At 55.0% G+C, this 26,076-nt stretch overlaps 2 gene segments (V, D, J or C); both read right to left on the reverse strand.

Annotated features, from left to right (window-relative positions):
* The window catches only part of LOC118519715 (immunoglobulin heavy constant gamma 1-like), a 62,933-nt gene extending 50,248 nt beyond the window's left edge, over nt 1-12,685 (reverse strand). The window contains 1 exon segment of the C gene segment in view: nt 12,231-12,685. Within this exon segment, the coding sequence occupies nt 12,231-12,342 (112 nt within the window).
* On the reverse strand, nt 368-14,377 carry LOC118535940 (immunoglobulin heavy constant mu-like). The segment is given in 7 exon segments: nt 368-587; nt 678-793; nt 3,616-3,948; nt 4,049-4,366; nt 4,635-4,976; nt 5,058-5,375; nt 14,213-14,377. Coding segments are annotated over 6 exon segments (1,362 nt in total).
* Nucleotides 14,378-26,076: the final 11,699 nt, after the last annotated feature.

The following is a 26,076-nucleotide window of genomic DNA, read 5'->3' on the forward strand; positions in this document are numbered from 1 at the left end:
CCTGCCGGTCTCAGTCCCACACATCCCAGGCACGAAGCGTGGGACAAGCCCGCTGGGCGGCCGGGCCGGCTGGGGATGGAGACGGGGACCATGCATCGTGCGGTTGCACACAGACCCCCCGAGGCCCAAGCCTGGCTCCTGGGTCCCACCATGTCCGGGAGGTCAGGCCTGGGACTGTGCCCAGCTCGGCTGCGTCCTTCAGCAGATGGGACGTGCCCGAGACCCTGGGTCCCACACCGGCCCCCTTCGCCGGCACGTCCTCTGGCGGGCTTGTGTGCAGACGGACCTCCCTTTCCCACAGGCCCTTGACGCACACTCGACACACCGGGAGTGCACTTTGGGACAAAAAGCCTGCACAAGGAAGCCGTTTTTTAAGATAAAATATACATGTTTATTTGAAGGTGACATGCGTGTACATTGCAAAACAATGCTCGGAGCGGACTCGAAGACACGCGGCCGCGTCTTGGAGCTGGAAGCGGGAGGGGGCGACGTGGGGCAGATCTGAGGGCCAGCTGACGGGCTCCGCGGGCTGCCCCCTGGGTCCACGTCCCGGGCCTCTGATGTTCTTGGCTGGCCGGTCATTTCACCTGCAGATGACAGACGGCGTGAGCTGTGTTCCCGCTGCCCTGGGCCGTGTGTGCCTCCCCGCCCGCCCCCCGTGCCAGCCCTGCGGCTACCTTGAACAGTGTCACTGTTGTGCTGTAGAAGACGCTGAGGAGGAAGAGGACGATGAAGGTGGACGCCATGGTGTTCAGGTTCTCGAAGCCTTCCTCATCGGCACTCACCTCCCCCCCTGTAGGGAACACAGCACAGGGGGGTCAGGCCGCCCTGCAGCATGGCCTGGCCCCAGAGCCACCCTTGGGCCTGGGCTGTGCTGCCCCCGGGGGGCCAGCGGGGGCGCGTGACTCCCAGCCCCACAGTCTCCTCCTCCGCACCCGCCTCGTGGGGCCCAGGGCTCCTGGGCTCGGTTGGGAAGCGTCTAAGCCAGGCGCTAGCTGGGCCTTGGCAGCCTGAGGCAGAGGGTGAGGTAGAGGCCGAACGTGGCCAAAGCAGAGCAGGGGTGACCCCGAGCACCTTGCGTGGGAGCCATGGGGTGGCAGAGAGTGCGGCAGAACAACACAGACACAGGGATGTGGCCGGGCTGGAGCGGGGCAGGGAGCAGGGCCTTCTGCTGGCTGCGGTCTGGGGTGTGGGTGTGCCCCTGACCCCTGAGACCAGCGAGGCTGGCACGTGTCTGGGCCCAAGGGGAACCTCCTTGATTCCTAGTGAGATTCCTGCTGTCTTTCCGTTTCAGAGTGCATGGCCGGTGGGAGAGCCCGTGTGGGGCCCTGGCCGACTGTCTGCCCTGCCAGTCCTCGAGGGCCAAGGGCTCAGATAGAACCCTGAGGCTCCATGGAGGGTGACACTGGGGTGGACAGGCTGAGGACTTTCAGGGGGTCTGCAGCCCTGCATAACTGGCCCCTTTGGGGCATCTGGAGCTCAGGTTCCCAAGGGCCTGGGGGGCACAGAGGGTCTTGGGGGCAGCCCAGAGGGGCCGTGCTGCCTGTGGCTGTTGGCAGAGGAGATCCCACTCGGGCCTCTGCTCCTCTCTGCCCACCAGGTCTGTACCCCCTCACTCCTGCCTCATCTTCCACCATTTCCAGGGCTGGGTGTTTGCAGGGCTCTCCACTCAGACCAGGCTCTCTGCAGCCTGCCCCTGCAAGGAGGGGCCTCCAGGAACAGCCTCTCTGCCTGCGGGGCCGATGTCCAGGCGCCGCCTGCTCTGTCAGCGTGGGCCCAGCCCCATTCACCTGTGCGCACTGCTGCCCTCAAGAGCCTGGGCGCGGGCAGGGGCTTCCCTGGCTCCAGGCCCGGCAACGGTGGCCGTGGTCAGAGTCCGGACCTCCAAGCGGAGACAGAGGGACAAGCAGAGCTTGGGCACAAAGACCAGCAGAAAGTGACATGACTGGACAGGGCAGAAGTTCCTGCCAGAGGCACTGAGGGACCACGGGTGTGTGGGGGCTGGCACCGTGTGTGTGCGTGTGTGTGTGCATGTGTCTGTATGTGTCCACGTGTGGGTGTGTGTGCACACGTGTGTGCATGTGCATGTGTGAGCATGTGTCTGTACGTGTCCATGTGTGTGGGTGTGTGCGCACACGTGTGTATATGTCCATGTGTGGGTATGTGCACACATGTGTGCATGTGTGTCCATGTGTGCACGTGTCTGTATGTGTCCACGTGTGCATGTGTCTGTGACTGTGTGTGCATGTGTGTATATGTGTGCATCTGTCTGTATGCATCCACGTGTGTGGGTGTGTGTGCACGTGTGTGCATGTGTGCCCATGTGTGCACATGTCTGTATGTGTCCACATGTGTGGGGGTGTGCACGTGTGTGTGCATGTGTGTCCGTGTGTGCACGTGTCTGTGTCCACGTGTGTGTGCATGTGTCTGTGTCTGTGACTGTGTGTGCATGTGTGTATACTGTGCATCTGTCTGTATGCGTCCACGTGTGTGGGTGTGTGCACGTGTGTGTGCATGTGTGTCCGTGTGTGCACGTGTCTGTATGTGTCCACGTGTGTGTGCATGTGTCTGTGACTGTGTGTGCATGTGTGTATACATGTGCATCTGTCTGTATGCATCCACGTGTGTGTGCATGTGTCTGTGTGTGCACGTGTCTGTATGTGTCCACGTGTGTGTGCATGTGTCTGTGTCTGTGTGTGCATGTGTGTATACGTGTGCATCTGTCTGTATGCGTCCACGTGTGTGGGTGTGTGTGCACGTGTGTGTCCATGTGTGTCCACGTGTGCACGTGTCTGTATGTGTCTACGTGTGTGTGTGCATGTGTCTGTGACTGTGTGTGCATGTGTGTATATGTGTGCATCTGTCTGTATGCGTCCACGTGTGTGGGTGTGTGCACGTGTGTGTGCATGTGTGTCTGTGTGTGCACGTGTCTGTATGTGTCCACGTATGTGTGTGCATGTCTGTGTCTGTGTGTGCATGTGTGTATACGTGTGCATCTGTCTGTATGTGTCCACGTGTGTGTGTGCATGTGTCTGTGTCTGTGTGTGCATGTGTGTATACGTGTGCATCTGTCTGTATGCGTCCACGTGTGTGGGTGTGTGCACGTGTGTGTGCATGTGTGTGCGTGTCCATACACACGTGTCTCTGTGTGTATCTGTGCATCTGATGCAGGTGCATCCATGTCTGCATCCATGTGTGTGCATCCGTGTGCACGCATGTGTGTACGTGTTGCACACTCACGTGGCCGTGGGAGCAGCTACAGGAGTGGTGAGCATGGGCTCGGTCTGCAAGGAGCACAGGGACTTCCAGAGGCTGGGTGGGGGCAGGGACGGGCGTGGAGGGTGGTCTGGGGGTGGGGACAGCACAGCCACGGCCCCGGCAGGCGAGAGCATCGCTTACTCAGGACGAGTGTCTTTTGAATGGATGTTTTTATTTCTAATTTTGATAAAATGCCACATGTGACCCCACTGACGAGGTTAGTTTGTACACACGCACACACAGCGATGGGTCAGCCGGGGGCTGCGGGGTCCGCCAGCGGGCGGCGGCCCGGTGCTCAGTAGCAGGTGCTCGCTGTGTCGGACAAGACCAGGGACACGTTGTACAGGGTGGGTTTACCGGTGGACTTGTCCACGCTCCTCTCGGTCACCATGTGGGGCAGGGCCTCGTGGCCTACAACACAGGTGTAGGTCTCCCCAGCGCTCCAGTCCTCCTCGCTCACGGTCAGGGTGCTGTGGACAAAGTAGAGGCCGGGGGCTTGTGGCTCGGGCGTTGGGGCGCTGGTCACGTAGCTGTCGGGGGACATGGGCTGCCCCTTCTGCAGCCACTGCACGAACACGTCTGGGGGAGAGAAGCCCTTCACCAGGCAGGTGACCGAGGCCGACTCCCGCAGGCTCAGCTGCTCCCGGCTTGGTGGCAGGACATACACAGCTGGCATGTGCTTGGCAACCTCTGTGGGAGGAAAGAGAGTGGTGAGCTCAGGCCGGGGGCCACTGGGGAGAGACCCCCAGAGCCTGGAGAGTCCCGGGGCAGAGTGGGCGCGGGCCCCTACCCTTGGGCCTGGAGACGGTCTTCTTCAGAGGCGAGGGCAGGTCCGTGTGGGTGACAGTGCAGGTGAACTGTTCTCCCGACTCCCAGTCCTCCACACAAACCGTGGCCTCCCCCATGGCACTGAAGGTGATGTTGGGGTGGCTCTCAGAGATGTTGGTGTGGGTTTTCAGAGGCTCGCCATTCTGGCGGGTCCAGGAGATGGTCAGGCTGTCGTAGGTGGCCAGGTCTGTGACCAGGCAGGACAGCTTGGCCGACTTGGTGAGGAAGATGCTAGCAAAGGAGGGGGGGATGGTGAAGATGCTGATGCCGACTGCTGAATCTAGATCAGGAGAGAGTTTGTGTCAGTGACCGGTTGGATGTGAAATCAGGCAGAGGTGGAGATTTTCCCCAAAGAACATAGGCTGAATTCACACCGAGCCTTCCTGAGCCCCAAGGACCCACTGGAGGGGCATGCTGGGCTCCCACCTCCCTGCCCTTGGCCACTCCGGGAAGCCAAGGCTCAGGGAGCTGCTGGCCTGAGTGGAACCCCGTGGTGCACGTGAGGGACCCCCACCCTGAGGGGCTGCACTAGGGGCCAGAGCACTCACTGGGGGTGCACGTGGAGGACACGTTCTTCTCGGAGATCACTCCGCTGTGCTCCACTTGGCAGGTGAACACACTCTGGCTGAGCCAGGCGCTCTCGGTGATGGTCAGCATGCTGAGGACCTTGTAGGTCACAGCCCCGGACACTTTGTCCTCAGCCTCCACCTTGCCGGTGTCGATGCCGGACTCGATCTGCTTTCCATCACGAAACCAGGACACGGAGATCTGTTTGGGGCTGAAACCTCTGGCCTGGCAGAGGAGTTGGGACGTGCGCTGGCTGTTGCCAGAGAAGGCATCGCGGGGCGGGATGAAGACAGTCACGTTGGGGGACAGCTCTCCCCTCACTGCTGGGAGGGGACAAGGCATCAGTCAGCTCACGTGGCCTCACCCTGCCCACCTGGCCATGGGTAGAAGGGCATGGCTCTCACCTGGGAGGGGCACTTCCACAGATTTGTCACCGTTGGGGTGTTTGACCTTGCATGTGAGGTACTCATCAGAGCCCTGCAGGATGTCCACGGAGGGCAGGAACACCTGGGAGGTAGCCACGTACTTGCCCTCTCTCAGAAACGAAGGGAAGTTCTTGATGTCCTGGTTGCTGACCGCACTGCTGTTCTGATAGTCCCAGGAGAAGGTGATGGAGTTGGGCAGGAAGTCCCGGGCCAGGCAGCCCATGGCCACCAGGGTCTCATCAGATGGGAAGCTCTCACAGGTGATGAGGGGGAAGAGGTTTGGAGGGGACGGGCTCTCTGAGGACCAGAGAGGGACAGGAGTTGAGTGACAAGGTGTCTTCTTCCCACGCTCCGCCAGGCAGGCCTGAGCCAGCCCCGTGGCCCCCTCACCCCACTGCCACAAGGGCTGGCCTCATGGCCTCCCCAGCCTGGACCAACAGTGCAGCGGGCGGCTGGGCGGAGGCCGAGTCTAGCTGGGAAAGGGAGGCGCAGCAGCCCTCACCCAGCCGCAAAAGCCCAGCTCTGCACTTGTGAGAAGCTGGGGAAAGACGTGGCCTCTGCCTTATCCTCGAGCACTCTGGTGCCCTGGCTCCCAGCTCAGGATGGCTCGGCCAGTGCTGCCTTCCCTCTGAGACACCGCAGCCAGACTGGTACGCTCAGCCACAAGCCCCATGAGCGGTCTGTGACACAGGTTGAGGGCATGAAGAGGAGCCCCCCCAGCCAGGCCCCCAGACCTGGCCTGTGTGTCTAGGGTCAGTGGACGGTATGTATGTGAAGAGTCGGACCATGCAGACTCCCCTTGGCCTGTTCTTAGCACAACCGGGTCGTTGAAGTCAGACCAATGTTAGTCAGGACCGTCCAGCAAGGCCAGCCCAGCCCAGCTAGGACTAAATGGCCCAATGCAGGGGAATCTAGCCCAAACTAGGACATCAAACGCCTCTGGGCCAAGCTAGCTCAGCCAGTCCATTTCTGCTGGACCAGCTCAGCAACCCTGGCTAATCAGCTCAATGTACCAAGCCTAGCCCAACTCAGCCCAATTCAGCGCAGCCCAGCCTAGCCCAGCTCAGCTCAGCTCACCCGAGCCTACCTCAGCCCAATTCAGCTCAGCTCATCCAGCCCAATTCAGCTCAGCCCAGCTCAGCCCAGCCTGGTTCAGCCCAGCTCCATCTAGCTCAGCTCAGCTCACCCCACCCAGCCCAGTATAGTTCAGCCCACCTCAGCCCAATTCAGCCCAGCCCAGCCTAGCTCAGCTCAGCTCAGCTCAGCCCAGTTCAGCCGAGCTCAGCCCAGCTCCATCCAGCTCAGCTCGTCTCACCCAGCCCCGTTTAGCTTAGCCCAGATCACCCAGCCCAGCCCAGATCAGCCCGGTTCAGCTCAGCCCAGCCCAGCCCAGTCCAGCCCAGCTCAGATCAGCTCAGTCCAGCTCAGCCCAGCTCAGCCCAGTTCAGCTCAGCCTGGTTCAGCCCAGCTCAGCCAAGCTCAGCTCATCTCACCCAGCCTGGTTCAGTTCAGCCCAGCTCATCCAGCCCAGCCCAGTTCAGCCCAGTTCAGCCCAGCCCAGCCCAGCTCAGCCCAGCCTGGTTTAGCTGAGCTCAGCGCAGCTCAGCTCAGTTCACCCAGCCTGGTTCAGCTCAGCTCAGCTCAGGCCAGCTCAAGCCAGCTCACCCCGCTCAGCTCAGCTCACCCAGCCCAGCTCAGTGCAGCTCAGCCCAGCCCAGCTCAGGCCAGCTCAGCCCAGTTTAGCCCAATTCAACCCAGCTTATCCCAGCTCATCTAGCCTGGTTCAGCTCACTCAGCCTGGTTCAGCTCAGCCCAGCTCACCCAGACCGGTTCAGCTCAGTCTACCTCAGCCCAGCTCAGCCCAGTTCAGCCCAGCTTATCCAGCTCAGCTCAGCTCACCCAGCCTAGCTCAGCCCGGCTCAGCCCAGCCTAGCCCAGCTCAGCCCAGCTCAGCTCAGCTTACCCAGCCCAGCTCAGCTCAGCCCAACTCACCTAGCCTGGTTCAGCTCAGCCCAGCTCACCCAGCCTGGTTCAGCTCAGCCCAGCTCAGTCCAGCTTAGCCAAGCCCAGCTCAGCCCAGTTCAGCCCAGCCCAGGCCAGCCCAGCTCAGCCCAGCTCACGCAGCCCAGTCCAGCTCAGCTCAGCTCACCCAGCCCAGCTCAGCCCAGCTCACCAGCTCAGCTCAGCTCACCCAGCTCAGCTCAGCTCACCCAGCCCAGCTCAGCCTAGCTCAGCCCAACTCACCCAGCTCACCCAGCTCAGCTTAGCCTAGCTCAACCCAGCTCACCCAGCTCAGCTCAGCCTAGCTCAGCCCAACTCACCCAGCTCACCCAGTCCAGTTCAGCTCAGCCCAGCTCACCCAGCCTGGTTCAGCTCAGCCCAGCTCAGCCCGGCTCAGCCCAGCTCAGCCCAGCTCACCCAGCTCACCCAGTTCAGCTTAGCCTAGCTCAACCCAGCTCACCCTGCTCAGCTCAGCCTAGCTCAGCCCAACTCACCCAGCTCACCCAGCCCAGTTCAGCTCAGTCCAGCTCAGCCCGGCTCAGCCCAGCTCAGCCCAGCTCACCCAGCCTGGTTCAGCTCAGCCCAGCTCAGCCCGGCTCAGCCCGGCTCAGCCCAGCTCAGCCCGGCTCAGCCCAGCTCAGCCTGGCTCAGCCTAGCTCAGCCCAGCTCACCCAGCCTGGTTCAGCTCAGCCCAGCTCAGCCCGGCTCAGCCCAGCTCAGCCCAGCTCACCTAGCCTGGTTCAGCTCAGCCCAGCTCAGCCCGGCTCAGCCCAGCTCAGCCCAGCTCACTCAGCTCAGCTCAGCCTAGCTCAGCCCAGCTCACCCAGCTCAGCTCAGCCTAGCTCAGCCCAACTCACCCAGCTCACCCAGCCCAGCTGAGCTCAACCCAGCTCACCCAGCCTGGTTCAGCTCAGCCCAGCTCAGCCCAGTTCAGCCCAGCTCAGCTCAGCTCAGCCCAGCTTACCCAGCTCAGCTTAGCTCACCCAGCCCAGCTCAGCCCAGCTTACCCAGCTCAGCTCAGCTCACCGAGCCCAGGTCTGCTCACCCAGCCCAGGTCAGCTCACCCAGCCCAGCTCAGGCCAGCTCAGGCCAGCTCAGCTCAGCTCACCCAGCTCAGCTCAGCTCACCCAGCTCAGCTCAGCTCACCCAGCTCACCTCAGGCCAGCTTAGGCCAGCTCAGCCCAACTTAACCCAGCCCAGCTCAGCTCAGCCCAGCTCACCTAGCCTGGTTCAGCTCAGCCCAACTCAGCCCAGCTCAGCTCAGCTCACCCATACTCAGCTCAGCCCAGCTCAGCCTAGCTCAGCCCAGCTCAGCCCAGCCCAGCTCAGCCCAGTTCAGCTCAGCTCAGCCCAGCTCAGCCCAGCTTACCCAGCTCAGCTCAGCTCACCCAGCCCAGGTCAGCTCACCCAGCTCAGCTTAGCTCACCCAGCCCAGCTCAGCCCAGCCCAGCTCACCCAGCCTGGTTCAGCTCAGCCCAGCTCAGGCCAGCTCAGGCCAGCTCAGCCCAGCTTACCCAGCTCAGCCCAGCTCACCCAGTGCAGCTCAGCCTAGCTCAGCCCAGCTCACCCAGCTCAGCTCAGCCTAGCTCAGCCCAGCTCACCCAGCTCAGCTCAGCTCAGCCCAGCCCAGCTCAGCCCAGTTAAGCCCAGCTCAGCTCAGCTCAGCTCAGCCTAGCTCAGCCCAGCTCACCCAGCTCAGCTCAGCTCAGCCCAGCCCAGCTCAGCCCAGTTAAGCCCAGCTCAGCCCAGCTCAGCCCAGCTCAGCTCAGCCCAGCTCGCCTAGCCTGGTTCAGCTCAGCCCAGCTCAGCCCAGCTCACCTAGCCTGGTTCAGCTTAGCCCAGCTCAGCCTGGCTCAGCCCAGCTCAGCTCAGCTCACACAGCTCAGCCCAGCCCAGCTCAGCCTAGCTCAGCCCAGCTCACCCAGCTCAGCTCAGCTCACCCAGCCCAGCTCAGCCCAATTAAGCCCAGCTCAGCCTAGCTCAGCTGAGCCCAGCTCACCCAGCTCAGCCCAGCTCACCCAGCTCGGCTCAGTCCAGCTCAGCCTAGCTCAGCCCAGCTTACCCAGCTCAGCTCTGCTCAGCTCACCCAGCCCAGCTCAGTCCAGCTCAGCCTAGCTCACCCAGCTTGGCTCAGCTCAGCCCAGCTCACCCAGCCTGGTTCAGCTCAGCCCAGGTCAGCCCAGCTCACCCAGCCTGGTTCAGCTCAGCCCAGCTCAGCCCAGCTCACCCAGCCTGGTTCAGCTCAGCCCAGCTTAGCCCAGCTTAGCCCAGTTCAGCTCAGCCCAGCTCAGCCCAGCTCACCCAGCCTTGTTCAGCTCAGCCCAGCTTAGCCCAGCTCAGCTCAGCCCAGCTCAGCCCAGCTCAGCCCAGCTCACCCAGCCTGGTTCAGCTCAGCCCAGCCCAGCCCAGCTCACCCAGCCCAGTTCAGCCCAGCTCAGTCTGGTTCAGCTCAGAAGTGCCAGTTCAATCTGGTTTGGTCCAGCTCAGCTGAGGACTGCTTTGGGCAGCCCGGTATAGTCCTGTGTAGTGCAGTCCCGAAAACCCAGGCCTGGGACTGGCTAGAAAATTTCAGACCACCAGACCTGCTTGCCTTGAAGCTAAAGCCATCTTATCCAGGAAACCTGTATGGATGGGCCTGGCGCCGGGTCAGTTCCTTCTGGTGCTTACTCCTGCCTTTTCCACCCTCGTGAGTCCTTGTGGATTTCTCCACTGGGACCCCCGATTTTGTCATGGCCTCAGTCTGAGCTGGCTCTTGGTGCCCAAGCATTATCAATCACTCCCACCTCAGTGTCCTGGATAAAATACTTCCTGGCCAGTTAAAATTCATCAGGACATTTTACAAGGATCGAGGAGTGTTCACTGTCATCAGGGTGAAAAGCCCGTCTTTGCGTTAGAATAGGCAGTGCTGCTTCTGGGCTGACATAAGGGTGCTCGGGACGGTCCCCTCACGGCCTTCACCCTTCTGGGCACTTGCCCTTAGCTGAACTCCTGCCTTCTGAGTCTAAAGCAGGTCCCCGACTTTAGCTAAATTCCCTCTAAATAAAAATCATCATGAAATATGACCAAAGATGCATCTTATCTGAATTTGTACTTCTCATTCTGCTCTTTATCCTAAAGCTCCTTACAAGGCAGTAGACTACTTTCAAATGCACAGTAATGACCTCACACCCAAAGCCGCGTTTACAACCAAAAAATAGCATAAGGGGCTCTCTATGTTAGAGCGTCTGAGCCATAGGATCGATAGCCAAGAAACCACGGGGCAGCCCTTCCAACTGTTTCCTTGAAATGATCTTTAGAGAAAGTTAAATGTGAGTGACCAAGACGATGGTCACTCCGGGACTCATAAAAATCAATCTCATTGTGTCACTGAGCGGTCGTTACAGACTGATTCCTTATCAAGCAGAAACCAAAACGTCAGAGGCAAACTTCTCTCTTACCGGCTCGTCTCCCTGGTCACCGTGGGGGTCTTTGAAGAATTCCTCCAAATCCATTAAAATCGGCTGGTCGAAGCATAGCCGGTTGGCCGGGTGGCAGAAGCCACTGGGGGCTGTGGGGACCCCCAGCCACGGTGGGCCGGGGGGCCAGGCGGGCCCTCCACTGGGGCTCCGTCAGCGTGGGGGCCCGGCAGAGTTCCTTTCTGAGTCGAGACCTGACCGGACTTCCTCTTAGTCCAACAAGCAACACGCTTCACTGAGCTCATTCTGGACAATCACACACGTTTCACCTAAAGCCTGTCTCCACAGGAATGCTTGAAAAGAGGTCTGCAAACTTTATCAGAATATCTACATGCCTCTTCATCACGAAGAGAAAATCGTCCAACTTAGAATACTGTGAACGCGGCGATTGCAAAAACCGTGCTTTCGGGACACTGGAAGGTGGTTTGAGGTTAACAACCGTTTGCGGAAACAACTAATTAAAAAAGCCTTACACGAACGCATTGTAAACTGTCCCCAAGACCAGTTTAATTTCTTAAACGTCTTACTTTGGAAATGAGTATAATTCAGATGTTGGTGAGCTAAGACCGAAAAGGTAAATTCAGATAGTTAAAAAAGGAAGTGTCTGGGCTCCTGCCAGCATCTTGGCCTTATTTTAGAAATGCAAATCGCACAGGTGTTGTTTTGCGCCACGGCTGTGTTCAGCCTTGCGGGGCTGGGCAAAACCACCGAAAACCACTTCTGCTAACCACAAACTATAAATTTGCCAAGTGTGTTTTCTTGCTTCCTAAAATAGCCAGTCCCTGCGACCTGCTTCCTGTCACCTGCAGGTGCCCGGCCGCTCGCCGCACCTCGGCTAACTCAGCACCACCACTTCTAGAATCGCTGAATTAAATACAAAATTAAGCTTAGTTTCTCACCATCAAAACTCAGCTCTGGCGGGGTGTCGACAGCACTGGGGTACTATTTCTTGGATCGACTCCAGAAAGACATGATTCTGGGTTGTTAATTGCCCGATACAATTAAATAGTCTAATATACTCGAAAATCTTGGACATTTTAAAGTCACAATTTTCTCCACTGTTTTTCTCAGGAGCCACTTCAAAGATATCCTGTCCTTCCATGTTTAGTAATCATACACGGAGGAGGAGCAAGCCACCGTCCCTTGGACGCTGACTGCCCGGAGCCGAGCTCCCTGGGCCCCCAGACCTGCCCTTTAGGGGCAGCGGGACTCTGCGTCCCTCCCGGCCCGGACGGCTCTGTTCCTGACCGAGAATCGTAAACAGTCTAGCCCAGAACACCACTCCTAGTTCTGAGGAGAGTCTTTCAGTGTCGCTCTACGTGGGGCGAACCTGGTGGTCCCGCAAACACAGCTAGCCGCGCACACTCCTTAGCCGACGCCAGAGTCTAAGAGCCGGACGGCGCCGACCACGGCCGCCAGGCCCTATGGCCATGGGGGTCCTGGCCCACTCGTGGCCGGCCCAGCCTCCAGCCCCCTCTTCAGGGGCTCAGTTACTGCTCTGGACGTGCTGGTATTATTCCAGTTTTAAGAACGCATCAGAAAATCAAGAGGCTCGGAAGTCCCGAAGTCACCCGGTCCCTGTCCCCTCCCGGCCAGCCTGCCCCGGGGGGGGCATGTCCCGAGGACCCACCATCGATGCCCAGAAAATCCCACAGAAAGGAGCAGAAAATAAAGGCCCTGGTAGGGCCGCTCTTACCTGAGGACACGGTGACTGAGGTCCCCTGGCCCCAGTAGTCCATACCATAGCAATCACAGTGGTGAAATCGCCATCCGCACCCGACCAAAACCCTGGGGGCCTGGGCTGGCATCGCCCCAACTCAGAGGCCTGCACGGTCTCCGGGCCACACGGAAGCCGATCTTCCAAGTCACCCTCCACCGGCCCTGCTCCCCCACCACTGCCCCTGAGACCCTACGGAAGCCAGACCACTGCCCGCCTGGGCCGCCTGACTGCAAGCCGACAGCCCCTAACTGGGACTCCGAAGTCCATCCCCCCCCCAAGGGACACGGCCGCGGAGAGCCCAATTCCACCGATCATGCCACAGTCGCCGTGGCCCCCAAGAGGTCCTGGACAACGTAGCCGGACCGACCAAAGAAGCCGCCGTGTCCCTGATTGCAGCCGTTCTCAGGGCAGGGCGATCTCCAGGCCCCTGTCTCTGTCCCCTTCCTGGCCCCCAGAAACCCCAACAGCCTGATCCCCCCAAGTGCAGCCAGAGGGGGAGGCTGAAGACCCACCTGAGGACACGGTGACCAGGGTCCCCTGGCCCCAGTTGTAGAGCCACAATGTGACAACTGTGTGGGGACCCCGGACAAGTAGTCGGCCCCGCTAAGGCCTCGGACCTCAAAGCCCACCCAGTGGGGCTGACAGGACGGCCCCAGGAGGCAAGGGTGGCTGAGAGCCAGGAGGGTAGGCAGCCGCTGGCCCGCCGACCCCTTCCTGGGCCCCCGGCTGCCCCCAGTCCTTCCAGATCCCAGACCCAGACACCGTCGTTTTTCCCCCAAATGCAGCAAAAAGCCCCAGAGAGAGAGAAGCGAGAAGGGCTGTGAGGACTCACCTGAGGACACGGTGACCAGGGTCCCCTGGCCCCAGTATTCAAAGTAGTCACATTGCCAAGGGCCCCGTTAGGGGGTGTACAAAAACCTCACCCCTGCCTGGCTGCCCAGCCTTGGCGGCTGCCCTCCGTCCTCAGGTCTGCGCACCCCAGACACAGAGCCCCCTCTGCCAACCCCTGTTCCCTACAGTGAGGACCTCACTGCCTCAGGAGCAGTCCACCGGGCTCCCCACACGGCCCCGCGGAGACCAGGGCGTCTCGGGAGACTTCTGCCCCGGGGCTGGGACAGACGGGGCAGGCAGAAGGCCCTCTTACCTGGGGAGACGGTGACCAGGGTGCCCTGGCCCCAAACACCGAAGTAGTCATAGCCACGCTGATGCAGCCGTCCAGCCCCCGCACACAGAAAGCCCGGCCCCACACTTCTGCTTCCGGGCCAATGCCTGTCCCGGGGCTTCTGTCTGCCTGTCCCGGGGCTTCTGTCTGCCTGTCCCGGGGCTTCCGTCTGCCTGTCCTGGGGCTTCTGTCTGTCTGTCCCGGGGCTTCCGTCTGCCTGTCCCGGGGCTTCTGTCTGCCTGTCCCGGGGCTTCCGTCTGTCTGTCCCGGGGCTTCCGTCTGCCTGTCCCGGGGCTTCTGTCTGCCTGTCCCGGGGCTTCCGTCTGCCTGTCCCGGGGCTTCTGTCTGTCTGTCCCGGGGCTTCCGTCTGCCTGTGCCGGGGCTTCCGTCTGTCTGTCCCGGGGCTTCCGTCTGCCTGTCCCGGGGCTTCCGTCTGCCTGTCCCGGGGCTTCTGTCTGTCTGTCTGTCCCGGGGCTCCCGTCTGCCTGTCCCAGGGCTTCTGTCTGCCTGTCCCGGGGCTTCCATCTGCCTGTCCCGGGGCTCCCGTCTGCCTGTCCCAGGGCTTCTGTCTGCCTGTCCCGGGGCTTCCATCTGCCTGTCCCGGGGCTTCTGTCTGCCTGGCCCTCGGCTTGCTTGCCACCAGGGGCTCTGCCGCTGAGTCTAGTCCCCACGGGGCCCGGAACCCAGCGGGGACCCTGCCGCCCTGCGGGGCCCCAGGCTGGACCTCAGGCTCGGAGCGGCAGCCAGCCCCAGAGAGCTGGCCCGATGCCCACAGAGAGGTCCAGCGGAGACTCACCTGGGGAGATGGTGACCAGGGTCCCCTGGCCCCAGTAGCCAAAAGCATTGCACAAGGACTTGGTCCCCGATTCTCCCCTGACATAAACCCTCCCGGCCTCTGGTGCTCCAGCTCCCCTCCCCCCAGAGACGCCACCCAGAGCGAGAACGAGCCAGGCAGGGCTGCAATTACCTGAGGAGACCGTGACCAGTGCACCCTGGCCCCGGGTGTTGAAGTAAGCACACGCACAGTGCGCTGTCCCAGTGCTGGGGCCTGCAGAACCGCCCACCAGCCAGGGTCCCCAGGGAGCCCCAGCGGCCGGAAGGTCTGCTCTCTGCTGGAAGAAACGGCCCGCCCCACGCCCCCACACATTCCCTCCTGCACTCAGTGCACTGGCCTGGCATTTGATGTCCTTCCTGACACCTGACTCACGTGGGGCCTGAGGTCACTTTCTCCCCGAACAGCCTTGCAATGGCCCTCACTGCTCGTGGCCCAGGGTTGTGCGCCCCGCCTGACCAAGCAGGACCAAGCTCCCACCCCCACCCCCAGTATCCAGGCCGCTGCCCACACCACCCCTCCCCCAGCCCATCAGTGACCCAGGCCATCCCCCTGGCTGTGTCATGTCCACTTGAAAGTCCCCTGGCCTTCTGGGGCAGCTGAGCACCCCTCCTCCAGCTTTCTGGGGCTCCCTCTGCCCCTGCGGGTCTGTGGGGAGCCGGGAGGGTGAGCACTGTCCGCCCCTGGAGTGCTCGCCCACGGGGTTTCTGTAGGGTTATGATCACTGCGGCCCCAGGTAGCACTGTGGCTCCTGGCTCAGCCAAATCCCCAAGGGCCCTGAGGCAGGCGCGGGGGAGGATGGGGCCACAGACCTCCGTCCTCCAGCCATTCCTGACTCCGCAGCAAACGGTTTACCACCATTAACAACCATCAGAATATCGAAGGCCTTCCTGCGTCCGTTTTCCTTTTATCTTTCAGAAATAAGAGTAGACCCAGGGCTGTGCCCACAGGCCACCAGCATCGAGCCGTGTGGTCCGAAAAGCCCGGCGGCCGCTGCCGGCAGGGCTGCACCCAGGTCCATGGCCGACCTGGAGGGGGGATGACTCCCTCCGGCCGGGCCCCGGGCGGCCTGCCTGAGGCTCGGTCGATGAGGCCGCCTTCCCCCCGGCCAGGTCTGTGGACCCAGGAGCAGCTGCCTTGTGAACTCTGCCTGTTCCCCGTCCCTCATGAACAGGCTCCTGGGGGCCAGGGCTGTGCTCGTCTGCCGGGACTGCGGGTCCTGGAGGAGGGTTCCCAGCTCCGCACGCCCCTGGCTGTGGGGCGGGTGCAGGGGCACGATGGTCCACGGGGGTGGTCCTCCCCCCTGTATAGGCCACTCTCCCCTGACCCCACGCGTCAGACCTGGGGCTGGGCGCTGGGACCTGCAGGTTCACCAGCTGTGGCGTTCAGGGAGGCGGAGACCCACACGGGCTCCCACGGGCCGGCCTGAGTGCGGCCGGTGAGCTCATGCAGGGGCAACAGCTAGGGGCATGGACACAGCCGGGGACGGGGAGGGAGCGATGACGCCCCTTGGCTTGCTGGCAGGTTGGAAGTCTGTGTGTGTGTGACTGCAGGCTGAGGGACAGCCGAGGCCAAGACCACACACTGGCCGTGGGCCTGGAGAGCAGGGCACGTGGCTCGGTGTAGCTGCCTTCAAACGTGGCCTATGTGCCCCTTGAAGAGGTGGAGGGATGTGTGGGCCTGGTTTAGAGTCTCTTTCTGGAAAGTTCTGTCTAGTACGGTGTGGAGGATGGATCTAGGCCAGCCTGGGGGCACCAGGAGCGGGAAGCCTGGGTGCTGAGAGAGGGTCAGGGAGCCCTTGGGGTGGCAGGTAGGTCACGGGGGTGCCCGTGGGAGGGGGTGGGGGCAGGGAGAGCAGGGGAGTGTCTGGGGTGGGGCTCCAGGATCCTGGCCTGGCCTTGGGGAAATGGAGGGAAGCTGGGGAGTGTGGTGCGGGTGCAGCGAGGGGCTCAGCTGGCGATGTTGGCCTCCAGCAGGCTGACACAAGGTGCCGGGGAGACCCCGCTGTGACGGTGGAGTGCAGGGCCTCTCCAGACATGGCCGGACATCAGCCCATGGAGGGACGAGGCAGGGGAGCACCGTGGGGGTGCCCTGTGCAAGGGCAGACCAGCGCAACGGCCCCGAGTGCGACCTGTGGAGGATGCAGGTGAGGGAGAAGAGGCAGGAGTGAGGTGGGGAGAGTGGAGAGAGAGCAGTGTCTGTCCCTAGGGGGAGGTGGTCCTGGGCCTGTGTGAGAACCGGCTGGCCCTGGGGACCTGGGGTTGGGGGCAGGGCAGGTTGAGGAGTGGGTCACGGCCTGTGGTCCCCCTGCGCCCCCATGCTCGGGCCTCCCGAGCCTGCCCTCCCTCCAGGGCCCACAGGGGTGGCTCCTGGCTCGCAGGCAGGGCTTCCTCCAGCTCACTGGGGTCTCAGCCCTGGACCTGCTGTCTCCTCTGAGGGAACCAGGGGTAGGGTCTGCTCTGGCCCTTCAGGAGGCACCCGCCCTGGCTCTCTAGGCCCTTCAGTTCCTGGCTGGGGGAGGGACGGTGCCCCCCATGCCCTGCTGACCCCTGTCCTCCAGCTCCCAGCCCCAGTCCCTAGCCCTGCCTCCTCACCATGGCGGAGAACCAGTCAGCTTGCAGGCACCATCTGGCTGCACAGGACCCGGTGCAGCTCTTGCAGACCAGCGGGTCCTAGCGGGCCCGTGGAGGATGGGACCTAAGCTTGGCAAAGCTCTTGAGCCTTCCGTGGAGATCTCTGACCTGCCCTCCCTGGCTCTTCCTGGCACCGCCATGTGGAGTTTGGGTCAGGGCAGCTGTGCTGGGTCCAGGGCCTGCAAACCATGTGTCTGGCCATGCTCAAGCCCCGGCTGGGCTCCTTGTGCAGCATCCCACGACCCGGTCCTGGGAGCCCGCCACTGCCCTCCAGGGAAAAGACATGGGGGTTATAGGAGTGTACCCCAGCGATGCCAGGTGTGGTGTCTGGATCACTGTAATGCGGTGGCCAGGACTGGGCTCACTGGTGGGCCTTCCAGCCACTGCCCACAGCTGCAGGCTCCTGGGGCCCTACCCCTTCCAGAACGGTGACTGGGAAGGTGTCTCCTGGCTTACTTAGCTGACCTGAGCAAGACTCGGAGTCAAGCTGGAGGCTGAACCCCTGCAGCAGGTGGGGAGGGCACCCTGTCAGTCAGGACATGTCCATGCAATTGCTTCTGAAAATGGCTGGTGAGCTAGGAGCAGCTAGCAAGGGGCCTTGATGTCCTTCCAGGCCTGTGGTGCTGCCGTGCCTCGGTGAGCTAATCACACTCCAGGGTCATGCTCCGCTAGAATCGGGCACAGCGGTAGACCAGATGGCCAGAATGCAGACACGCTCTGGCAAGTACTGAGAGCATTCCTTACACTCCTGGGGAGAAGCTTCATATCTGATATTTGACCTCTGATGGCCTCTGCCATTGGGGAGCTGGTTCCTGAGCACACTACTCCAGAAGGAAGGTCTTCATGGGCAAAAACACAAGAGGAAATTCTTCTTGCTTCATCTCTCAGGCCAGAAGCTGCAAAAGCTTCTGTTGCCAACAAACCAGCAGTTGTGAGAAGCCACCAAAGGGAATAGAGAGGAATAAGAAACAGAATTTCCCTCCTCTGAGACTCTATGACATGAGCAAAAAAGAGTAAGAACCAGAAAAAAGGGGCAGGAGCTTACAAACAAATATGAAAAAACAATGGGAGGGGGCACCAAGTCTTGCTATGGAAAGAACAGAAGACATCAGTGGCTCCCGGCAGGGTCCCCACCTCATCCCTGCAGCCCAGAGAGGTGGTGGTGGGGTTAACAAAGCCCCGAGAAGGCGGCTCATATGTTCCCCACGTTTCTGAGAGGGGACTGGCTGGGGTGGTCATCACGCTCTATGGGACAGAGCACCTTCAATGCACATGACAAAGCGTTGACGAGGGGTAGCCAGGGCTGACGTTGGTCTCCTCACTGAATGAGGAGTCAGGACGGGAGCTTGCCCAGCTGCTGAGGGTATGGGGTGTTGGGCAGGTGTCTCTGTGAAGGCCGTTCCTCCCTGGTGGGAGTGGGGCTGCTGCAGTCACTGGTACCTGAAGCAGGAGGAATGGGCAGGAGCTAAGGTACTCTCATTGCCAATCTGGCTTTTTGTACAAGAGGGGAAGCCCCAGCTTCTTCTGCATCTCCTTGTCCAGAGTGAATCCTGTGTCCATCTCAGGCCTCCCTGATGCTTTCGTCCCCTGGATCTGAGAGCACTCTCCTTTTGCCGGGGTCTAAGGAGCACACGCTGCTGGACAGACACCTCATGTCAACCTGCTCTCTGGCTGGCACGGAACGGCTGCTTTTGAGAGCTGCCGCAGGGAAGGGGTGGGTGGCCATGATGGGTCTTCCGTGATAGAAGCAGTAGGTCCAGGGCTCAGGTCCTGAGAGCAGCACCGCCCCGGTCCCAAGAGTGGGACATGCCCGTGCCTACAGGTCAGTCCCTGCAATGACCTGGACATGTACAAAATCTCAGAGATCATGACATCCCCCTTCACCCCTTCTTTACCTTAAGGTTAGAGTAAATCGGGTCAAGCTCAATACTCAGCCAACAGTACCCAGAAGGGTATCCACAGCCCAAGGTCACCCTTACCGTCTCCCTTGTCATTGTTGGCATGCTCTTGGGCATTGCCAGCCATATGCACTTTTGAGGCACATTCAAGCTTTTCTCTTGAGGGCTGTCCTGACTTAGACTGGGAGGCTCTTACCCCTTCCTCATTGTTCCCACAGACTCCTGTCATCATAGGTTCCCAGCTAGCAGTGAGTGGGAGGGGAAGAGCAAAGTGCCTTCGGAATTCTTGGGAAGCTCCCAACGGCCATTGGTCAGGGCTGGGCACCCCAATTGTGTTAAAGAAAGTGGATGTTCTGTGGAAAAAGTGTCCAAATGGACAGAACGGGGCAACAGGACTCCCTCAGCTTTTGGAATATGAAGGCACTGAGGTGCCGCCACCATGGCCACTCACCCACCCAGTTAGCTCGTGCGTGGTGAGTTGCTTTTCTGCTGGTGGCTCTGTGTCTGCTAAGAGCCAGCTCCCTGGGGCCCCTGCAGTGGGTAGACCAGCTGCTCTTCTTGGAATAGGGAAGGGGTAGGGCCTTCGGTGTGTGAAGATGTGCAGCTTAGTCCTGCTCCACGTTTACCATGATTTCCCTCAGAAAAGTCTCTTGAATGCTCTAAGCTTCACAATCCCTCATCTGCAGGGACACAGGAACTAGCATCTTGCTCACGAGAGTCTTGCAGGATTAAGAGGTAGTGATGCACAAGAGGCATTCAATGACAGGGAGCATGTGTGGAGAAGAGGCAAGGAGTCATCTGCCATGACATGGAGGCTGAAATCTTCAAAAATTAAAAAAAAATAGTCATTTTATTTTATTTCATCGGGACAAGTGCACTCCTTAATCCCTATCCACCATCCCCCACCCATCTCTCTTCTTGTAACCATCAGTGGGTTCTCTACAGTTGAGAGTCTGTTTCTGGGTTTGTCTTTCTTTCTCTTTCACCTTTGCTCCTCTGTTTTGTTTCTTAAATTCCACACATGAGTGAAATCATATGGTGTATGTCTCTCTGACTGACTTATTTCACTTAGCATTGTTCTCTGTAGCTCTGTCCATGTTATTGCAAATGACAAGATTTCATTCTTTTTTTTTTTGACTGAATAATATTCTATTGCATATATATGACACATCTTTATCCATTCATCCATCCATGAACACTTGGGCTATTTCCATAATTTGGCTATAGTATGCTATAATTATTGGGGTGCATGTATCCCTTTGAATTTGTGTTCTTGTATTTGAGTAAATACCTAGTAGTGCACTTGCTGGATTGTAGGGAATCTCTATTTTTAACTTTTTGAAGAACCTCCATACTGTTGTCCTGAGTGGCTATACCGGTTTGCATTCCCACCAATAGGGTAAGAGGGTTCCCCTTTCTCTGCATCCTCACAAGCTCTGGTTGTTTCTTGTTTTGTTGATTTTAGCCATTCTGATTGTTCTGAGGTAGTATCCTATTGTGGTTTTGATTTTCACCCTGATGATGAGTGATGTTGAGCATCTCCTCATGTGTCTATTAGCAGATTGTATGTCTTTGTAGGAATGGCTGTTTATGTCTTCTGCCCATTTTAAAATTGGATTACTTGGTTCTTGGGCATTGAGTTTGACAAGTTCTTTATAGATATGTTGTTTGCAAATATATTCTCCCATTCTCCAGGCTGACTTTTAGTTTGGTTGACTGTTTCCTTTGCTGTGCAGAAGATTTTTATCTTGATGAAGTCACAATAGTTAATTTTTGCTTTTGTTTTCCTTGTCTTTGGAGATGTGTCTAGTAAGAAGTTGCTGTGGACGATGTCAAAGAGGTTGAGGCCTGCGTTCTCCTCTAGGATTTTGATGGATTCTCGTCTCACATTGAGGTATTTCAACCATTTTGAATTTATTTTGGTGTAAGAGAATGGTCTGGTTTCATTCTTCTGCATGTGGCTGTCCAATTTTCCCAGCACCATTTATTGAAGGGACTCTTCTCTCCTGCTTTGTCGAACATTAGTTGACCCTAGAGTTGGGGGTGCACTTCTGGGGTCTCTGTTCTGTTCCATTGATCTATGTGTCTGTGGGTGTGTCAATACCATGCTGTCTTGGTGATCACAGCTTTGTATTATGGCTTGAAGTCAGGCAATGTGATGCCCCCAGCTTGGTTTTCTTTTTCAAGGTTGCTTTGACTATTCAGGGTCTTTTGTGGCCCCATACAAATTTTAGGATTGTTTGTTCTAGCTCTGTGAAAAAATGCTGGTGGTATTTTGGTAGGGATTGCATTAAATGTGTAGATTGCTTTGGGTAGTATAGACATTTTAACAATGTTCTTCCGATCCATGAGCATGGAATGTTTTTCCACTTCTTTCTGTCCTCTTCAATTTCCTTCATAAGTGTTTTATAGTTTTTACAGTACAAGATCTTTTACCTCTTTGGTTAAGTTTATTCCTAGGTATCCTATTGTTTTTGGTGCAATTGCAAATGGGGTTGATTCCTTGATTTCTTTTTCTGTTGCTTCCAGATTGGTGTATAGAAATGCAACAGATTTCTGCACATTGATTTTATATCCTGCAATTTTGCTGAATTTATGTATTAGTACAAATAATTTTTTGGTGGAGTCTTTCAGGTTTTCTGTGTAGAGTATCATGTCATCTACAAACAGTGAAAATTTGACTTTTTTTTTTTGTTTGCCTATTTGGATGCCTTTTGTTTCTTTTTGTTGCCTGATTGCTGAGGCTAAGACTTCCAGTTCTATGTTAAATAGTAATGGTGAGAGTGGACATCCTGTCTGATTACTGATGGTAGGGGAATGCCTCTGTTTTTCTCCATTGAGGAAAGATATTAGCTGTGGGTATTTTGTATATGGCCTTAATGATGTTGAGTATGTTCCATCTATTCCTACTTTGTGGAGGGTTTTTTTTTTTTAATCAAGAAAGGATGCTGTATTTTGTCAAATGCTTTTTCTGCATGTATTGAGAGGATCATATTGTTCTTATCTTTTATTAATGTGCTTTACACATTGATTGATTTATGAATATTGAACCCCTGCAGCCCAGAAATGAGTCCCACTTGAAGGTGGTGAATAATTCTTTCAATGTTCTGTTGAATTAAATTTGCTATATTTTATTGAGAATTTTAAAAAGATTTTATTTATTTATTTTAGAGAGAGAAACAGTGTGCACATGAGTGGGGGGAGGGGTAGAGGGAGAGGAAGAGAGAAAATCCACAAGTAGACTCCCCACTGAGTGCAGAGCTGGATGCAGGGCTCAATCTCAAAACCCCGAGATCATGAGTTGAACCAAAATCAAGAGTCAGATATTCAACCAACTGAGCCACCCAGCCACCTCTATTTTATTGAGAATTTTTGCATCAGTGTTCATCAGGGATGTTGGTCTGTAATTCTCCTTTTTGGTGGGGCCTTTGTCTGGTTTTGGGATCAAGGTTATGCTGGCCTCATAGAATGAGTTTGGAAGTTTTCCATTTCTCTCTCTCCCTTCCTTCCTTCCTTCCTTCCTTCCTTCCTTCCTTCCTTCCTTCCTTCCTTCCTTTTTCTTTCTTCCTTCCTTCCTTCCTTTCTTTCTTTCCTTCTTTCTTTCTTTCTTTCTTTCTTTCTTTCTTTCTTTCTTTCTTTCTTTCTTTCTTTCTTTCTTTCTTTCTTTCTTTCTTTCTTTCTCTTTCTTCCTTTTCTTTTTTTTTCCAGAAGAATAGGTATTAATTCTTCTTTAAATGTTTGGTAGAATTCTGCTGGGAGGCCCTTTGGTCCTGGACTCCTGTTTTTGGGAGATTTTTGATAACTGCTTCAAATTCTTTGCTGGTTATGGATCTGTTCAGGTTTTCTATTTCTTTGTGTTTCAGTTTTGGTAGTTTACAAGTTTCTAGGAATGCATCCATTTCTTCCAGATTGCCTAATTTTTTGGCATATAGTTACTCAAAATATTCTCTTATAACTGTATTTCTTTGGTGTTGGTTGTGATATCTCCTCTTTCATTCATTATTTTATTTATTTGGATCCTTTCTCTTTTTGATAGGTCTGGCTAGGGGTTTATCAAACTTATTAATTCTTTCAAAGAACTAGCTCCAGGTTTTATTGATATGTTCTATGCTTTTTTAAAATTTCTGTTTCATTGATTTCTGCTCTAATCTTTATTAATTCTCTTCTCCTGCTTGCTTTAGGCTTTATTTGCTGTTCTTTCTCCAGCTCTTTTAGGTGCAAGGTTAGCTTGTGTATTTGAGACTTCTTGTTTCTTGAGAAAGGCTTGTATTGCTATATACTTTCCTCTTAGGACCACCTTTGCTGCATCCCAAAGGTTGAGAATAGCTGTGTTTTCATTTTCATTTGTTTCCATGAATTTTTATTTATTTATTTTAATTTATTTTTAAAAGATTTTATTTATTTATTTGACAGAGAGAGACACAGCGAGAGAGGGAACACAAGCAGGGGGATTGGGAGAGGGAGAAGCAGGCTTCCCACAGAGCAGGGAGCCCGATGCGGGGCTTGGTCCCAGGCCCTGGGATCATGACCTGAGCCGAAGGCAGACCCCTAATGACTGAGCCACCCAGGTGCCCCATTTCCATAAATTTGTAAAATTCTTCTTTTGTTTTTGAGACTTTTCATTTTTATTGTGTATCTTTTTGTAGTTTGAATTTTCTTTTCTTTCAGATATCCATTTTTTTAAATTCTGTTATGTTAGTTACCGTACAGTACATCATTAGTTTTTGATGTAGTGTTCCATGATTCATTGTTTGTGTATAACACACAGTGCTCATCACAACACGTGCCCTCCTTAATACCCATCACCAGGCTAACCCATCCCCACCCCCCTCCTCTCTGAAACCCTCAGATTGTTTCCTGGAGTCCAGAGTCTCTCATGGTTCATCTCCTCCTGTGATTTCCCCAACTTCAGTTTTCCCTTTGGTCCCCTAAAGTCCTCCGTGCTATTCCTTATGTTTCCACATATGAGTGAAACCATATGATAATTGTCTTTCTCTGCTTGACTTATTTCACTTAGCATAATCCCCTCCAGTCCGAACCACGTTGACGTAAAAGTTACGTATTCATCCTTTCTGATGGCTGAGTAATATTCCATTGTATATATGGACTGCATCTTCTGTATCCATTCCTCTGTTGAAGGGCATCTCGGCTCTTTCCACAGTTTGGCTATTGTGGACATTGCTGCTATGAACATTGAGGTGCATGTGCCACTTCTTTTCACTACATCTTTAATTTCCTGGTTGGCTCATTCTTTAGTAGGATACTCTTTAACCTTCAAGTATTTGAGTTCCTTCCAAATTTCCTCTTTTGTTGCGTTCAAGTTTCAAAGCATGTGGTCTGAAAATATTCAGGGAATAATCCCAAATTTGGTATTGGAGACCTGATCTGTGACCCAGTATGATCTATTCTGGAGACTGTTCCATGTGCACTGGAGAAGAATATGTATTCTACTGCTTTAGTATGGAATGCTCTGAATATATCTGTGAGGTCCATCTGGTCCAGTGTGTCATTCAAAGCCCTTGTTTCTTTGTTGATCTTCTGCTTAGATGATCTGTCCATTGCTGTGAGTGGGGTATTGAAGTCCCTACTATTATTGTATTATTATCAATGTGTTTCTTTAGTTTTGTTATTAATTGGTTCATGTAATTGGCTGCTCACAAATTAGGAGCATAAATATTTATGATTGTTAGACCTTATGTTGGATAGACCCTTTAAGTATTATATAATATCCCTCTACATCCCTTACGACAGTCTTTGGTTTAAAGTCTAATTTCTCTGATATAAGGATTGCTACCCCAGCTTTCTTTTGATGTCCATTAGCATGATAAATGTTTCTCCACCCCATCACTTTCAGTCTGCAGGTGTCTTTAGGTCTAAAATGAATATCTTGCGGACAGCATATGCATGGGTCTTGCCTTTTTATCCAATCTGATACTCTATGTTTTTTGATTGGAGCATTTAGCCCATTTACGTTCAGAGTAACTATTGAAAGACATGAATTTATGCCATTGTAATACCTGTAAAGTTTCTGTTTCTGTAGATTCTCTCTGTTCCTTTCTGGTCTAGGTTACTTTTGGGCTCTCTCTTTGCTTAAAGGATCCCTTTAATGTTTCTTGCAGGGTTGATTTAGTGATCACAGATTCTTTTAGTTTCTGTTTGTCCTGAAAGCTCTTTATCTCTCCTTCCATTCTGAACAACATCCTAGCTGGATCAAGTATTCTTGGCTGCATATTTTTCTCATTGAGCACCTGAATATTTCATGCCAGTCCTTTCTGGCCTGCCAGGTCTCTGTGGAGAGGTCTGATGTCAGTCTAATGTTGCTGCATCTGTAGGTTAAGGAGTTCTTGTCTTGAGGTGCTTTCAGGATTTTCTCTTTATCTCTCAGATTTTCAAGCTTCACAATTATATGTGTGGGTGTTGATCTATTTTTATTGATTTTTAGGGGGGTTCTCTGTGCCTCCTGGACTTGAATGCCTGTTTCCTACCCCAGATTAAGGAAGCTCTCAGCTATGATTTCCTCAAAAATACCTTCTAGTCCTCTCTGCCTGTCTCTCTCTCTTTCTTCTTCCTCTGTGACCCCAATGATTGTAATATTGTTTTGCTGTATGATATCACTGATTTTTCAAAGCCTCCCCTCATGATCTATTAGCTGTTTTTCTCTCTTTTCCTCAGCTTCCTTACTTTCCGTCATTTTGTCTTTTATGTCACTGACTCTTCTGCCTCATTTACCCTAGCTCTTAGAGCATCCATTTTAGACTATGTCTCCATTAAATAATTTTTAATTTCAGCCTAATTAGATTTTAGTTATTTTATTTCTGCACTAAGGGATTCTCTATTGTCTTTTATGCTTTTTTCAAGCCCACCTAGTAACTTATAATTGCTTTTTTGAATTCTAGTTCTGACATTTTACTTATATCCATATCAGTTAAATCTATGGAAGCGAGTATTACCTCTGGTTTTCTTTTGTTGTTAATTTTTCCTTCTAGTCATTTTGTCCAGAGAAGAATAGATGAATGAGAAAACAAAATCAAAAGTATCAATGATGACCCCAGTGAAATACACACTAGATAGGTCTGAGGAATCTGAAACCAAAAATAAAAGGAAAAAAAAAGGGAAAAAAGAGATATAATCTTACAAGAATATAATCTTACAAAACAGGGTGAGACACTTCATCTGGGGTGCATTTTGGTCTGTTAGAAGACACTAAATCCCAAAATTGTAAAGAAAGAAAACCTTACATATATACAAAAATAAAATTGATTACAGTGAAAGGAAGCCAAAAATGAAGAACAGATTT

The sequence above is a fragment of the Halichoerus grypus genome, chromosome 8 (genome assembly GCF_964656455.1).
Source record: "Halichoerus grypus chromosome 8, mHalGry1.hap1.1, whole genome shotgun sequence".
Lineage (NCBI taxonomy): Eukaryota > Metazoa > Chordata > Mammalia > Carnivora > Phocidae > Halichoerus > Halichoerus grypus.